This window comes from Balaenoptera physalus (assembly GCF_965194825.1).
Source record: "Balaenoptera physalus genome assembly, chromosome: Y".
NCBI lineage: Eukaryota > Metazoa > Chordata > Mammalia > Artiodactyla > Balaenopteridae > Balaenoptera > Balaenoptera physalus.
The window spans coordinates 7,407,733-7,422,576 of record NC_138904.1 but is presented as its reverse complement, the minus strand read 5'-3'; the positions used below and the strand labels follow the sequence as shown (position 1 = coordinate 7,422,576).

Genomic DNA, 14,844 nt, shown 5'->3' with positions numbered 1-14,844 from the left:
GAAACAAATCTAAAGGTGAAATATGAAAGAAATGGAGTTCATATTCTTTAGATGAGGAAATAAATTGGAAAACTATGAGGAAAAATATTTTGTGAATGATTCATGTTATGTGGATATAGTATATTTAGTTATTCTTTGAAATTAACTTTTTTTCTGAATGGATATGAATATTCTAGAATGATTTTATTATTATAAACGCCCTATACACAGAACCTAAGATTTTCTCTTGTTTTAATCTTGTGTTTTTAAAATTACAATATAACTGATATTTTTCTTCTAATTGTTTTCTAGGAATCTAGATAAAAATGGCCTATCCAATAGTCACATTTTGTTGGATAAATGTCCACCTCCAAGACCACCGTCTTCACCATACCCACCCTTGCCAAAGGACAAGTTGAATCCACCCACACCTAGTATTTATGTGAGTCTCATCAACTAACTAGAAATGTCAAGTGTCTGAACTTGTCTGTCTTTATAGGTATATTTTTAAACCAATATAGATCCTTTTAGGGAAAATTTAATTTTTTCTCAAAAGTTACAAACTTTGGAAAACCATGTTTGTATCCCAGAGGATCACAAATGCTATCTTTCAATCTAAATATGGTCCACTGCCTGGTTTTGTGAATAGAATTCTTATTGTTACGTAGTCATGTTCATTTATTTATATGTTGTCTGACTGCTTTGCACTAGATTGGCAGAGTTAACTAGTAGCAAAAGAGCATAGGTAGTTCACAGAACCAAAGATATTTACCATCTGTCCTTTTGTAGAAAAAGTTACCACAGGTGTATTCAAAAAGAGTTTTTGAAGAGAATATTTAAATTTAAAATGTCTTCTCACTTATGAACTGGGATTATATAGCAATAGGTAATTGAGTAACAATAGGTAATTGGTTTTATGTCAGTTTTTTGTTAACATGCTTCTAAATCTCTGTTCTGCCGTCTGCTGATTATATGGACCTTGATGTTACGCTTCAATAAAAAAGAGTTTTTTGTAACTAAAAAAGTTGTTGAGGTTATAAAAATGATGATTAGTGCATGTTAGTAAAAAGATTAAATATAAGTAGATAATTATAAATTTTCAATTTGAAGCTGAGTGTTTTTACTTCTCAGAAATTTAGGCATTTGGTAAAGAAATGTGGTTGGTATTAGTTAAATCAAAAGTTTCTATGATTTTTTTTTTTTTAGAGTTTGTGAAAAAAAAAGTCCTTCCAATCAGGTTCTAAGACAGAAGTATTTAGAATGATGTTATAGATAAGAGAGCATTTTTGAAATGTGGCCCTTTTTAAAAATTAATTAATTAATTAATTAATTAATTAATTAATTTGGCTGTGTTGGGTCTTCGTTTCTCTGTGAGGGCTCTCCCTAGTTGCGGCAGGCGGGGGCCACTCTTCATCGCGGTGCGCGGGCCTCTCACTATCACGGCCTCTCTTGTTGCGGAGCAGAGGCTCCAGATGCGCAGGCTCAGTAGTTGTGGCTTACGGGCCTAGTTGCTCCGCGGCACGTGGGATCTTCCCAGACCAGGGCTCGAACCCGTGTCCCCTGCATTGGCAGGCAGATTGTCAACCACTGCGCCACCAGGGAAGCCCTCTCGCCCTTTTTTTGACCAGACGTTGTGTAAATCCTTTACCAAATGAAACTTTACTGATAGCTTGCTGTGAAGGAGGGTCCAGATATAAAGATGAAACTAAGCCTCTGAAACTGAACTTTGTGGGAATAAATGCAAATTGGAGATATATCTTTTGTGGGTCTTATCAAATCATTTTTTATTTTGATAATAGTTTTTAAAACACTTCTGATGTTGAATTTAAAATTTTACTTCTTTACCTCTTCTATACAGGAATTATGGAGGTACACTTGATAAGTAAGCTTGGGAAATACCTTTGAACTATTAAGTTATTTAAATCATTTTGTGAATGTTAGTGCGATATCAGAAGTTAACAACATCATTTCAGAATTTATTAAATGTATTTTTTTAAAAATAAACTTATATAGTGATTTTCTCCTAATAGGATTTTCCTGAAAGGACTAATGATAAAATACTGTAATATGTAGCCCTAAATGTTAATGGCTAAGGTACATTGTTAATGTAAAAATGCCTGACAACAAAAATGAAAACATATTTGCAGGATTATATTTAGTCATTTTCTGAAATCTAACACAATATTTCAATTTTACAGTTGGAAAATAAGCGTGATGCTTTCTTTCCTCCGTTACATCAATTTTGTATAAATCCCAAAAACCCTGTTACAGTAATACGTGGCCTTGCTGGAGTTCTTAAATTGGGTAAGGTTTAAAAAAAACTTGGAACATTTCTTTTACTGTCTTGCATTTTTTAAAACACTGGCAGAAATGCATTTTTTCCCAGTTTTTTCTGTTTTTATTTAAATGTTCTCCCCTCCTTTCTGTCTCCTTAGCACATTTTTAACATGATGCCTCTATTGGCGGCTTTTGGCAAATTTTGGGTGGGTTTTTCCTTGTTTTTAAGTTGGTATTATTAGGCATCATGAGTGATTTAAGTTAGATAATAGAAGACCTTTTGCGTGTAAAATGTAGGTAAAATTAGATCCTGCTATTTCCTTCAGTCCCTTGTTAATACCCTGTCATGACGGTTAGATGTAAAGCTTCATGGGACTGCTGTGCAGGTTTGTTCAAGTACTTTTGAAACATTCATTGTACCAAATACAATTTTATTTATTAACAAAATTTGTTTATTCGTGAAGATCTTGGACTTTTCTCTACCAAAACTTTGGTAGAAGCTAACAATGAACACAAAGTAGAGGTGAGGACACAGTTGTTGCAACCAGCAGATGAAAACTGGGATCCCACTGGAACAAAGAAAATCTGGCACTGTGAAAGTAATAGATCTCATACTACAATTGCTAAGTATGCACAGTACCAGGCCTCCTCCTTCCAGGAATCATTGAGAGTAAGTGTTTATTTCATGGAGATTATTTTGCTAAATTAAATGCACATTACTTTTCTAACAGTGTATTCAGTTAATATAATTAGGTTTTATAAATGTACAAATTATTAAACTTTTACATGTTTAAACAAAGTTACAGTTAACAAAAATACATACTGTTAATAGAGAAAGTACTGTTTTACAAGATTTCCCTGTTTTTGAAATGTTTCTATTTAAAATTGTAGAGTAAGTAGGTCTACATAATAGTTGTAGAGTGATTTTAATGTGAAGAATATTACCTGGGTAGCGCTCTTGTGTTTATTTGGTCTATGAAAAGGTGTTTCCATTTTGTTTTATTTGAAAGATACTCCATAGGGAATCATTAGTACTCTTTCTGTGTCATTCATAGTCTCTGAAGAAGACTACAAAAGAAGCAGAAATTTACAAAAATATCTCAAAATATATGCCTTGCCTTGTTTGTGATCCTATTGGGGAATGCTTTGAATTTCTCCCCTCTACATATGGTGTTAGCTATAGCTTTCTTGTAAATATTCTTATCAAATGAAGGGAGTTCCTCTCTATTCCTAGTTCAGTGACAGTAATTTTATCATGTACCAAGTGTTCAATTTTTGTCACTTCTTTTGCTGCATCTGTTATCATGATAATGTGATTTTTCTTTTTTAGTCTGTGGATGTGTGATGTATTGTAACAATTGATTTTCTAATGTTGAATAAACCTTGCATACAGTGGATAAATCCCAGTTTGACATCATGTATAAATCTTTTTCTACATAGTTGGGTATGATTTGCTGATAACTGTTGAGGATTTTTGTTGAGGTTATATTAGTCTGTAGTTCTCTTGTAATGTTTTTGGTAATGTATTGTAATGTTTTGCTATTAGGGTAATCGATATCCTGGCTTCATAGTATAGTTGAAATACTGCCTCTGCTTCTATTTTCTGGAATAGGTTGTAGAGCACTGGCATAATTTCTTCCTAAATTTTTGGTGGAACTCATCAGTGAACTCATCTGGGTAGGGTTGTGCTTTATGTTCTGGAAAGATATTAATTGTTATTCAGCTTAAATAGTTACAGGTTTACTCAGATTATCTTTCTCCCAGTGTTATTTGTGGTAGATTGTGTCTTTCAAGGAGTTGGTCCATTTCATCTAGGTTATCAAATTTGTGGGTGTAGAGTTGTTCATAGTATTCTTTTATTATGCTTTAATGACCATGGGGTTTGTAATGATGTTCTGCCTTTTATTTATGTTATTAGTAATTTTTGTCCTGTGGTTTGTTGTTGTTTTTTGGGTTTTTTTCATTTTTTCCCCCAGCCTGGCCTTATCAATTTTGTTGATCTTTTCAAAGGGCCAACTTTTGGTTTCATTGATTTTTCTCTTTTGAGTTTTATTTTCAGTTTTATTGACTTCATTTTTAATTCTTAATACTTTTTTTCTTATGCTGTTACATTGGTTTTAATATGCTCTTCTTTTGGATTTAATTTTGTTATATAGTGGAAAGTTAGATGATTGATTTCAGATTCTTTTCAGAAGGATGTGTACTGATTGCTCTAAATTTCTCGCCAACGACTGGGTTGGGTGCATCTCACAAATTTTATGACTTCTGTGTTTTCATTTTAATTTGGTTCAAAACAATTTTTTATTTCTTTTGAGATTTTTCTTTTTGACCATGTGTTGTTTAGTATCCATGTGTTTTGGGATTTTCTGTCTATCTTTGTTTTACTGATTTCTAGTTTAGTTCCACTGTTATTTGACAGGAGGTATTGTATCTTTTGAATTTGCAAAGGTGTGTTTAGTGATCTGGAATGTGGTCTTAGAGAACATTCCATGTGAACTTGAGAAGAATGTGTAGTTTTTGATGTAGTAGTCTATAATTGTCCATTTCATTCAGTTGATTGATGGAGCTATTGAGTTCCATTGTGTCCTTACTAGTTGTGTGCCTGCTGAAAATATTCCTCATTGAAATCTCCAACTCTACTAGTGGATTCATCTATTTCTCCTTGCAATTCCATCAGTTTTTGCCACATGAAAAAGAAAATTTGTCACATGTATTTTGATGCTGTTGTTAGGCTTATACACATTAAGCATTATTTTTGTCTTATTGAAGACTTCACCCATTTATCATTGTATTGCTCTGCTTTGTCTCTGTTCCAAAGTATAACCTGTCTGAAATTAATCTTAGCTACTTCCACATTCTTTTGATTAGTGTTAGCATGGTATATATTTTGCCATCCATTTCTTTTTTAATGTGTATGTGTCTTTATATGTAACATGGTCCTCATACACCACTTGTATTTGGGTCTTAATTTTTTATCCACTCTGACAACCTCTGTCTTTTAATTGGTGTGTTTAGACCATTGACATTCAAAATGCTTACTGATATAGTTTGATTAATACCTACCCTTTTGTTACTTTTTGTGCTAATTTTACTAATATTTTGCTTTATATTTTTCTTTCACTGTTTCTGCCTTTTAAAAACTTTAATTGAGCATAGTATATGATACTTTTTCTCTGCTTTCTTAGCACATCAGTTATACTTAAAATTTTTTTTTTTAGTGGTTGCCTTAGAGATTGCAATATACCTTTACAACTAATCCAATTCTACTTTCAAGTAACACTGTACAGCTGCAGGGGCTGCACGAGTATCTTATTACACATTATGCCAATTTTTTCACTACTGCTCCTTGAACCATTGGTGTCATTCATTTCATATATATATATATATATATATATATATATATATATATCTGCATACATAAAATACCTTGTTTCTATTATTATTTTAAACAAAGTGTAATCTGTTAGATTAGTTAAGAATAAGAAGAATATTAGACCATCAAAATGGATTAAAGACTTGAATGTAAGACCTGAAATCATAAACCTCCTAGAAGAAAATATAGGCAGTAAGCTCCTTGACATTGGTCTCGGCAGTGACTTTTTAGATTTGACACTAAATGCAAAGGCAACACTAAAAAACTTCTGCATAGCAAAGGAAACAATCAACAAAACAAGAAGGTAACCTACAGAATGGCAGAAAATATTTGCAAATCTTATATCTGATAAGTGTTTAATATCTAAAGTATATACGGAACTCATATAGCTCAACAGAAAACAAAGAAATTATCCACTTAAAAATTCATATAACTCAACAGAAAACAAAGAAATTATCCACTTAAAAATGAGGAGTGGATTGCAATAGATATTTTTTCAAAGAAGTTAGACTAATGGCCAGCTGGTTCATGTTAAAAATTCTCAACATTACTAATCGTCAGGGAAATGCAAATAAAAACCACAATGCAATACTACCCTCATACCTGTTTGAATGGCTATCATTAAAAAAACTAGAGATATGTGAGGATGTAGAGAATAAGGAATGCTGGTGTACTGTTGGTGGGTAGGTAAACTGGCACAGTCACTGGAGAAAAATATGGAGGTTCCTCAAAAAAACTAAAAATAGACCTGCCATGGATGCAATAGTTGGACTGCTTGCCAAATACCTGAAGAATATATCATGACTATCTCAAAAAGGTATCTGCAGCCCCTTGTTCATTGTAGCATTAGTTACAAGACCAAAAATGGCAGCAACTTAAGTGTCCATCACAGATGAAGAGATAAAGAAAATGGGTGTGTCTGTGTAGACAACAAAAACTAAACTTATTTTAATCATTTTATAATACATACATATATCAAATCATTTATTGTATACCTAAACATGATACAGTGTTAAATGTTATTTATATCAATTATAAAAACAAATATAAGAAATACTTTTATTTTCTTTCACTTACTCCTTTTTTGGATGCTTTTATTTTTGTATATCAGAAACTCTGACCTGTATCATTTATCTTCTCTAAAGAACTAAATATTCTTGACAAGGCAGTTTTTCTAGCAGCAGTGTCTGTAAATTTTTGTTCACCTGAAAAGCCTTTACATCTCTTTTACTTTTAAAGGGTCATTTCTGAGGGTACAGAATTCTAGTGTGATTTTTTTTTTTCAGCTTCACTGTATTCTTGCATGCATGGTTTCTGAACAAGAGTTGGATGTTAATCCTTATGTTTGATCCAGTATAAATGAGATGTTTTCATTTTCTCAGGCTCCAATTCTCAACTCTTCCCGTATCTTTGATTTTCTGTAGTTTGAGTATTGTACACCTAGCTTTAGGGTTTGGACATTTATCCTTCTTGATTTTACTCAGAACTTCTGTGTTCTGTGGTTTAATATCTCTTCATTTGGGGAGGGGGAGCAGGAGTTTATTTATTTACTTATTTTTTATTTTTATTTATTTATTTTTGCTGCACTGCACAGGATGCAGGATCTTAGTTCCCAGGCTGGGGATTGAACCCAGCCCCAGCAGTGAAAGTTCTGAGTTCTAAATACTGGACCACTGGGAATTCCTGCTTGTTCATATATTTCTTCTCTTTCTACATTGCCAGTTTGTGTATGTTACATCTTCATAACTTTCCCACAGTCCTTGCATCTTCTGGGGGGTGCTTTGTGAATTTTTTTTTCTTTTTCCAATTTGGAAATTTCAGATATCCTCAAACTCAAATTTCTTCCTTACCTGTAACCATTTTTAATACTCCCATGAAAAGCATTCTTCAGTTCTGTTCATGTTTTTGACTTCTAGCGTTTCTTTCTGGTTCTTTTTTAAAATTTCCGTTTCCCTGCTTACATTGCCCATCTGTTTAGTTTGATTTCTACTTTATCATTTAGAATTCTTTGCATAATAAACTACGATTTAAAATTATTAGTCTTAGAATTCCAGCATTTGCACCATGTCAGAGACTGTTCCCGGTGCTTGCTATGTGTTTTCATGCTATTTTTCTGACTTCTAGTATACCTTGTAATTTTTTGTTGAAAGACAGACATGATGTGCTGGGTAAAAGGAACTGCTGTAAATAAGCTTTAGTAATGTATTGGTAAAAAATATTGGGGTAGGGGAAATATTCTATTATCCTATGATTTGGTCTCAGTCTTTGTGAACCTGTGCCTCTATACTGTGAACTTCACTAGTGCTTCATCTTTGGGTTTTTGTTTTCCCCATTCTTTGAGTAAGACTGGATGGCTAGAGTGAGCTGGAGATGGGTATTTCCCTCCTCTCTGGAGATGTAGGTCTGATAAAATCCCAGAAAAGTTAGGCTCTGGTTAAGTAGTTTCTCTTGAGGGCAGATCTTGCTAAGAAGAAAATAATGCTCTGGTATGTTTCAGAAGGGGATTTTTTCTGATATTTTCTGTGGTTTTTCTTTCCCCAGCATAGGTATCCATGGAGGTTTCTGCTCCCATTAGTTTTGATTTCCGTTATTCACCCCTCTCTCCAGTTTTGGGGGCAACAGTTTGCCATGTGTTCTCACTTCTCTTAAGTAATCTGAGAATTATTCATTGCATGGTTTGTACTTGTGGTTAGGATGCAGTGGCTACTTCCGAGCTTCTTACGTGTTTGACAAAGTCATTTTGTAAAGTATTTAATCTGTGATTCGTTTCCCTATTCTGTGAGTTGTCATTTCACTTTTTCTTGATGGTGTCCTTTGAAGCACAGAATTTTAAAGTTTAGGTGAATACTTTTTTTTTCAGTTGCTTTACTTTTGGTGTCAGAGCTAAGGAATCTTTGCCTAATTACATGGTCATTCAGATTTACTCTTATGTTTTATTGTAAGAGTTTTATAGTTGTAGCTCTTACATTTGGGTCATTGATCCATTAATTTTTCTATTTGATAAAAGGAAGGGGCCTAACATCATTCTTTTAAATGTGAATTTCCAGTTGTTACAACACCATTTCCTCATAGAATTATATTAACACCTTTGTCAAGAGAATAACACATTTTTATTCAGCATTTAATTTCCTTACTAGTGCTATGTGTTTTGTTATTTATATAGAATTTATTGTGTCAGTAATTTCGTCTGTGAAGAATTTCTTTATATTCCCTTAATTTTCTTAGTGTACTCCCCACAGGCAAGGTCATAATAACAAAAGAGATCTATAGTTAATAATAGACAATCTTGAATTTCTTACCCTATACATCTCATAACTGTTGTTTTTGTATGCACACACACTTCTGCCAGTTTAGAATATGTGCTTCAGCATTGATTCTTGGCATTCATAAGTAATTTTGATACTTAGCAAGATTACAGAATCTTGCTTCAATTTTTTTTTCTTTATCATTTTGTATTTGTGGCAAGTACAAGAACCTGCAAATGTCATTCTTATTGAAGAGTATATGTAGGGAAAAACAAACTTTGCTTTTTTGGTGAAATGTGCCTATAGCAAATTAGTTTTCAGATCATAACCAATAGCACTCATGTAGGTATGGCTTTTATTCAGTTGTATAATGGGAACTGTAGTCTGTAGCACAATACTAAGTGTGAATGTATTTGCTTAATCTATAGGAAGAAAATGAGAAAAGAATGCAACATAAAGAATATTCGGATAATGAATCCACATCTTCAGATAAGTAAGTAAATTTTAGTGTGCACTCTATTTCTGTCCAAAAGGCATGAATTTCATTTAATTTAATTTTTTTTTTTTTTATAGTTCTGGAAGGAGAAGGAAAGGACCTTTTAAAACTATAAAATTTGGGACTAACATTGACCTCTCTGATGCCAAAAAGTAAGGCCTCCTGTTCTATTTCCATGAAGTACAAATAGGATTGCAGGATTGGAAACTGCCTACTTTCATATTTTCTTTAATCCAGTGGTTATAATGTGTGTGTGTGTGTGTGTTTGTGTGTGTGTTGACAAAGAAGTTCTAGCTAAAAATGCTAGTGTTAACAGAATGATTTTTGTTACATTATTTATTTATTTATTTATTTATTTTGGCTGCTCCGGGTCTTAGTTGGGGCACATGGGATCTTTGTTGTGGCATGTGGACTCTTAGTTGCGGCATGCATGTGGGATCTAGTTCCACGGACCAGGGATTGAACCCAGGCCCCCTGCATTGGGAGCACAGAGTTACCCACTGGACCACCAGGGAAGTCCCTAGATTATGAATTTAGATTTTTGTTACCAAAGAATGCCAAAACAGTTTTACAGATTTACAAATAAAAATTATTTCTTTCATTTATAAGATTATCATAAATTTTTATGATTTTTTTTTTTTTTAAGTAACCTGCTTTAGGACTTGTTTTTGGAAAGAGTTAAATACTAGTTCTTTTGATCTTAAAAGTATAATATTAGAGATTTAAATGTTTTCTAATTGGATCACAAGATTTTTGAGGACATGGTTAATTCTCATAAATATTTGCTGCAGGATTATACTTGTAATCTGTTACTGTATTTCAGGTGGAAGTTGCAGCTGCATGAACTGACTAAACTTCCGGCTTTTGTACGTGTTGTATCAGCAGGAAATCTTCTAAGCCATCTTGGTCATACCGTACTGGGCATGAATACAGTTCAGCTGTACATGAAAGTTCCAGGGAGTCGGACACCAGGTTATTTTTATGAAATAACTACCCTTGTAGAGTTGAGAAAAAGAGTTATTTAGTTAAATGTAATAGATGCACCTGCAATCACTTTCCCGTTTGTAACTAATAAAGCCAAAAGGATTTAAAAATTCTTTCTAATAGGCAAAAATAATTTGTAATTAAAGCTTAGAATATTAATTTGTTCTGTCAGTGTGACTTTTATCCTTTTTATATGTAAGCATCAAGACGATCAGAAAAATTTAACCTAGCAAGGGGACATTAAGTTGCTCAGTGAGTAAAGGAACTTAAAGCGCTTGAGAGGCTTTGTCTTGATTCCATTGACTGCAGATTGTCAGTTTTCCACTTCTTGTTCATCACAGTTACAGTTCTTACTAATAATGAACTAGTATGTATACTACATGTAATAAAAGCTTCACTGAAAATACTTAAAGTTTGGAATGCTCTAGTATTTGCTAAACTGTCCCATTATATTTCTTAAAATGTAATTCAGAAACTAATGCAGAAGTCAGGTAACTTAAAAAGTTAAATAGTAAGTATTTTATGCTTTATAAGCCAAGAGGTTAAATTGAGAATATTATGACGATACATATGTAAAAATAGAAAAAACTTACTTCCATGTCTGTTCATTGATGAAAGTCAAAATACCTAATAGTTGAGACAAAATTGAGACAAATAATTGACAACATACAAATAACCCTAAAGGGGGAATAACATTTTATCTTACTGGGGCTCAAAGTCAGTATTCCCTGTCATCAGAATAAGCTACAAATGTACATCTGTTAAAGCTTTATGTAGTGAGATTTTTACATGTTTCATCTTTAAAAATATTTTTCATGTAAATAAATGCTGCCAGATATTGTTATTAATCTATGAGCTTATTTTATTGAGTGCCTTTAACTAGTTGGCAGGCATTTACAGAATTCTGTTAGGGTTTTTTGTTGTTGTTTTTGTTTTTGTCTTACTTTACATTTTCCTTTTGTATTTAATTGCATTTCAGATGCAGTTTTTTCAGTTGAAGGTCAGTTAGAAGGCTTTTGCAATATGGAAATGTTCTCTGCACTTGCATTAGGGTTTGCATTAGGGTTTGCAACAGATGTTTAAGGGAAAGAATATGTAGCATTTCATTTAATTTTTAATACCACAGCAGAGTATAATGTACCTTTATCAATGGCTGACAGTTGGCTTCATTCAAAAAATTTCCAGTCTCTAAAAATTATAGCACAGTGTCACCACTGCAAAGCCATGGGGAATATCAGGACAGTCGGCTTCTGTTTCTGTCCCAAATTCATGGATTTGGTATTAAGTCTTTGAGAGTGGCACGCACGTGTGCACACACACACACGCAATTTTTGTAAAGTATCTGTCAGTGAATAATAGTACAATGAAAAACCACAGACATCTAGTACCTGAACATTTTTACAGACTTTGTTAATTTTCCAAGTACACTTTTTTCTCCCAGGCATATTTTCCCTACCATTAGTTGTAATTCTTAGTAGATTCCAATGCAGTAGTACTTGATTTAATATTTTTGCAACTTTGAAAATATTCTCACTTAACAGTTGGTCCTGTGAAGATCACTTTTAGAGACAAAATCTTCAGTGACTTCACATTTGGCATTGACTCCTCAAGTAAACAATACCAACTGAGTAGTATTAGTAGTACTTGTTGACTTATAAAGGGCCAAGAAAAACTGCTTGAAATGATTTTCTTTGTTTTTAATAGATCATTGTTTCCTCAAAAGTTATTTACTACATTTTTTAATTGATTACTGATATGACGTCCATCATCTTCATTGAGTAGCTGTTCTCAACAAAAGGCTAATCATGTGGAAACATTTTGTTTTCTCTAGAAATGTTTTTTTACCCGCTACAACCAAACATGCTTTAATTAACATGCTATCTGTAAATAGCTTTGCTTGCCTGCCCAGAGACGAACTTTGATTCAGCCTCGGTTTTGTTTTTTTTGTTTGTTTGGTGAAAATTTCTGCCATGATCATATAATGCATTTTAAGTTTTCTAAGTTTTCTTTCACTGTTGCCATATGAGACATAATGTAATGATCATTTGGTTTGGTAGTTTCAAGGAACATAGTAATATTTTAGCACAGAAAGAACATCATTACATGGTAAGTACATTGCTTTCCTGTTAAATGGAGTAAATCATTCACATTCCTAAATACCTTAAAAGTGTTACATTTGTCATTTGTTTTTCTTCTCTTCACATTATGGTTATGCACTTGTAATTTAAAGAAATGAAATGTTGAAGTATGATGATGTGCTTTCCAGTTAAGATGCTATTGAGTTATAATGGTGTTAAGGCAATTTGTGTATGGTTTGCCAACCAGCAGTGTGAAGTTATGAGAGTGCACAAGGTCTCTGTTATAACTGCTTAATTCTGATGTTGTAGTATGAATACACCTGTAGACAGAGCATAAACTAATAAACCTATCTGCATCCCAAGAATTTTATTTATATAAGAACAGGTGTTTGGCCAAGAGGCCATAGTTTGCCATCTCCTGATTTAAAATCATAAAGTTTCATTCAATGCAAATATAAAATCATCTTTGTTCCCTTTGTGTTGACATTGCTTATGTCATAGGTGACAGTCTAGATACTTAATAATTTTGTAAGTTCTGGTCTCTGGAAGTTAGGTCAGACGTTAGCAGGAAACAGCCAGTTCAACTATATGCTGATATGTACAGGCTACATGTCATTTTCTTGTTTTTCTGTTTTCTCCTTGCAGCAGCTATAGTTCTTTCTTCTTCACCACATTCTCACTGTAAAGTGGCCAACTAACTTTTTAAAATAGGTTGTTGCTTTTATGTAATGAGTTAGGGTGCCCAGCTTTGTGTGCTCATTGGAATCTTCTGGAAAGCTTTTAGAAGAAATACTGAATCATTTTGAGGATGGGATGTAGTACTTTTTAAAAGCTCCTCAGGGATTCTGTTGTACAGCCAGGCATAGAACCCATTGGTTGGAATGTTTATTCCCAGGCTATTATTGGAAATTCACTTTACATGATACTGTTTTGTCAGTATTTGGGTCAGGTGGAAAGAAATATGAAAAATGCTAATAATTGAAAAAAGATTTACTATCTTGGCATTCTTTTTCACTACTAACTTCATAATAGCAGGCAAGAATTTCATCTTTCAAGATTTTTAAATGTATGTATAGTATTGACTAGATTTTTTTTTTTTTTTTGACTGTGTTGGATATTAGCTGCAACATGCAGGATCTTTTGTTGTGGCTCGTGGGCTTTTCTCTAGCTGTGGAACACGGGCTTAGTTGCCCTGCAGCATGTGGGATCTTAGTTCCTCAACCAGAGATTGAACCCACATCCCCTGCATTGGAAGGTGGATTCTTAACCATTGGACCACCAGGGAAGTCCCTGGACTAGATCTATTAAGGTTCATTTGTATTTGAAAATTATTTCATCCTATTTGGAATATTTTTAAAAGGTAAATATGTGAAAATGAAATGAGTCAAAGGAAATAGAAAATGTCTTCTTGCATTTAAAATCTAGGGGCAGAAGCCAAATTTAGTATATTACCTCTTTGTGCCTGAAAGTTCTTGGGTGTTTCATTTGTTCATATGTCAGTAGTTCCTCATTATTATCCTACGGATATCTAAGGATTTCCTTAGAAGAAATTTGTGATATGTTTTAGTCTGCTCTGTATAATTCAAACAAACATTGTGTTAAGTTCCTGTTTGGTAAAGTTACTGTTCTTACTTATTGATACATAAAAGAAATGGTATGTGCTACAACAGTTTACATTCTGACATGGCCTTTACATGTGTTCTGAAAAATTTAGGTTGCTCTCAACCCACATTCTAAGAGATTACCATCTCTGTCTCTGGTGGGAGAGTTATAAGCATTTACAGTATGTAACAACATCAAATTGGGATGTTTATCATAGTTACAAGTTGCTAAGGGGCCAAGTTACATTTTGAAAACCATACCTCATTCATTAATTTTCTATACTGTTTGTGAGTTGGGGTAGTTTTTAGAGGTGGATGTAGTAATAGTGATAATAGCTAATATTTATTGCTTATTTATATGCTCTTCATTGATTTATAAGCATTTATTCTTCACCTAATCCTCAAAACAACTCAGTGATTCAAAGGCTCATTTCTCTCATTGAATTTACAGTGTAATAATGATTTTTTTTTTCCTTTTACATTTCAGGTCACCAAGAAAATAACAACTTTTGTTCTGTTAACATAAATATTGGTCCAGGTGATTGTGAATGGTTTGTTGTTCCTGAGGATTATTGGGGTGTTCTGAATGACTTCTGTGAAAAGTAGGTTTCTGAACTAAATTTTCATTTAAAATAATTATGAGAAAACAGTGATTGTAAAGGACAAAGTCTGATCTTGAATTTTTTTAAAAAATAAATTTATTTATCTTATTTATTTATTTTTGGCTGCATTGGGTCTTCGTTGTTGCGCGCAGGCTTTCTCTAGTGGTGGTGAACGGGGGCTTCTCATTGTGATGGCTTCTCCTGCTGCG

General features: G+C 33.2%; 1 protein-coding gene across 29 annotated transcripts in view; it reads left to right on the top strand.

Moving 5' to 3' along the window:
• Positions 1-14,844, top strand: part of LOC309653428 (lysine-specific demethylase 6A-like) — a 164,280-nt gene that overhangs the window by 124,855 nt on the left and 24,581 nt on the right. For 27 of the 29 annotated variants that reach the window (XR_014259154.1, XR_014259155.1, XR_014259156.1 and 24 more), the window contains 7 exons: positions 292-421; positions 2,178-2,283; positions 2,721-2,926; positions 9,303-9,367; positions 9,448-9,522; positions 10,194-10,342; positions 14,521-14,635. Coding sequence is in view for 25 of the 29 variants with exons in the window: in XM_082448076.1 (XP_082304202.1) it covers positions 292-421; positions 2,178-2,283; positions 2,721-2,926; positions 9,303-9,367; positions 9,448-9,522; positions 10,194-10,342; positions 14,521-14,635 (846 nt within the window). In the remaining 4 variants the exon portion in view is untranslated. The remainder of the gene's footprint in view (positions 1-291; positions 422-2,177; positions 2,284-2,720; positions 2,927-9,302; positions 9,368-9,447; positions 9,523-10,193; positions 10,343-14,520; positions 14,636-14,844) is intronic. The other 2 variants (XM_082448083.1, XM_082448084.1) reach the window with 1 other exon arrangement.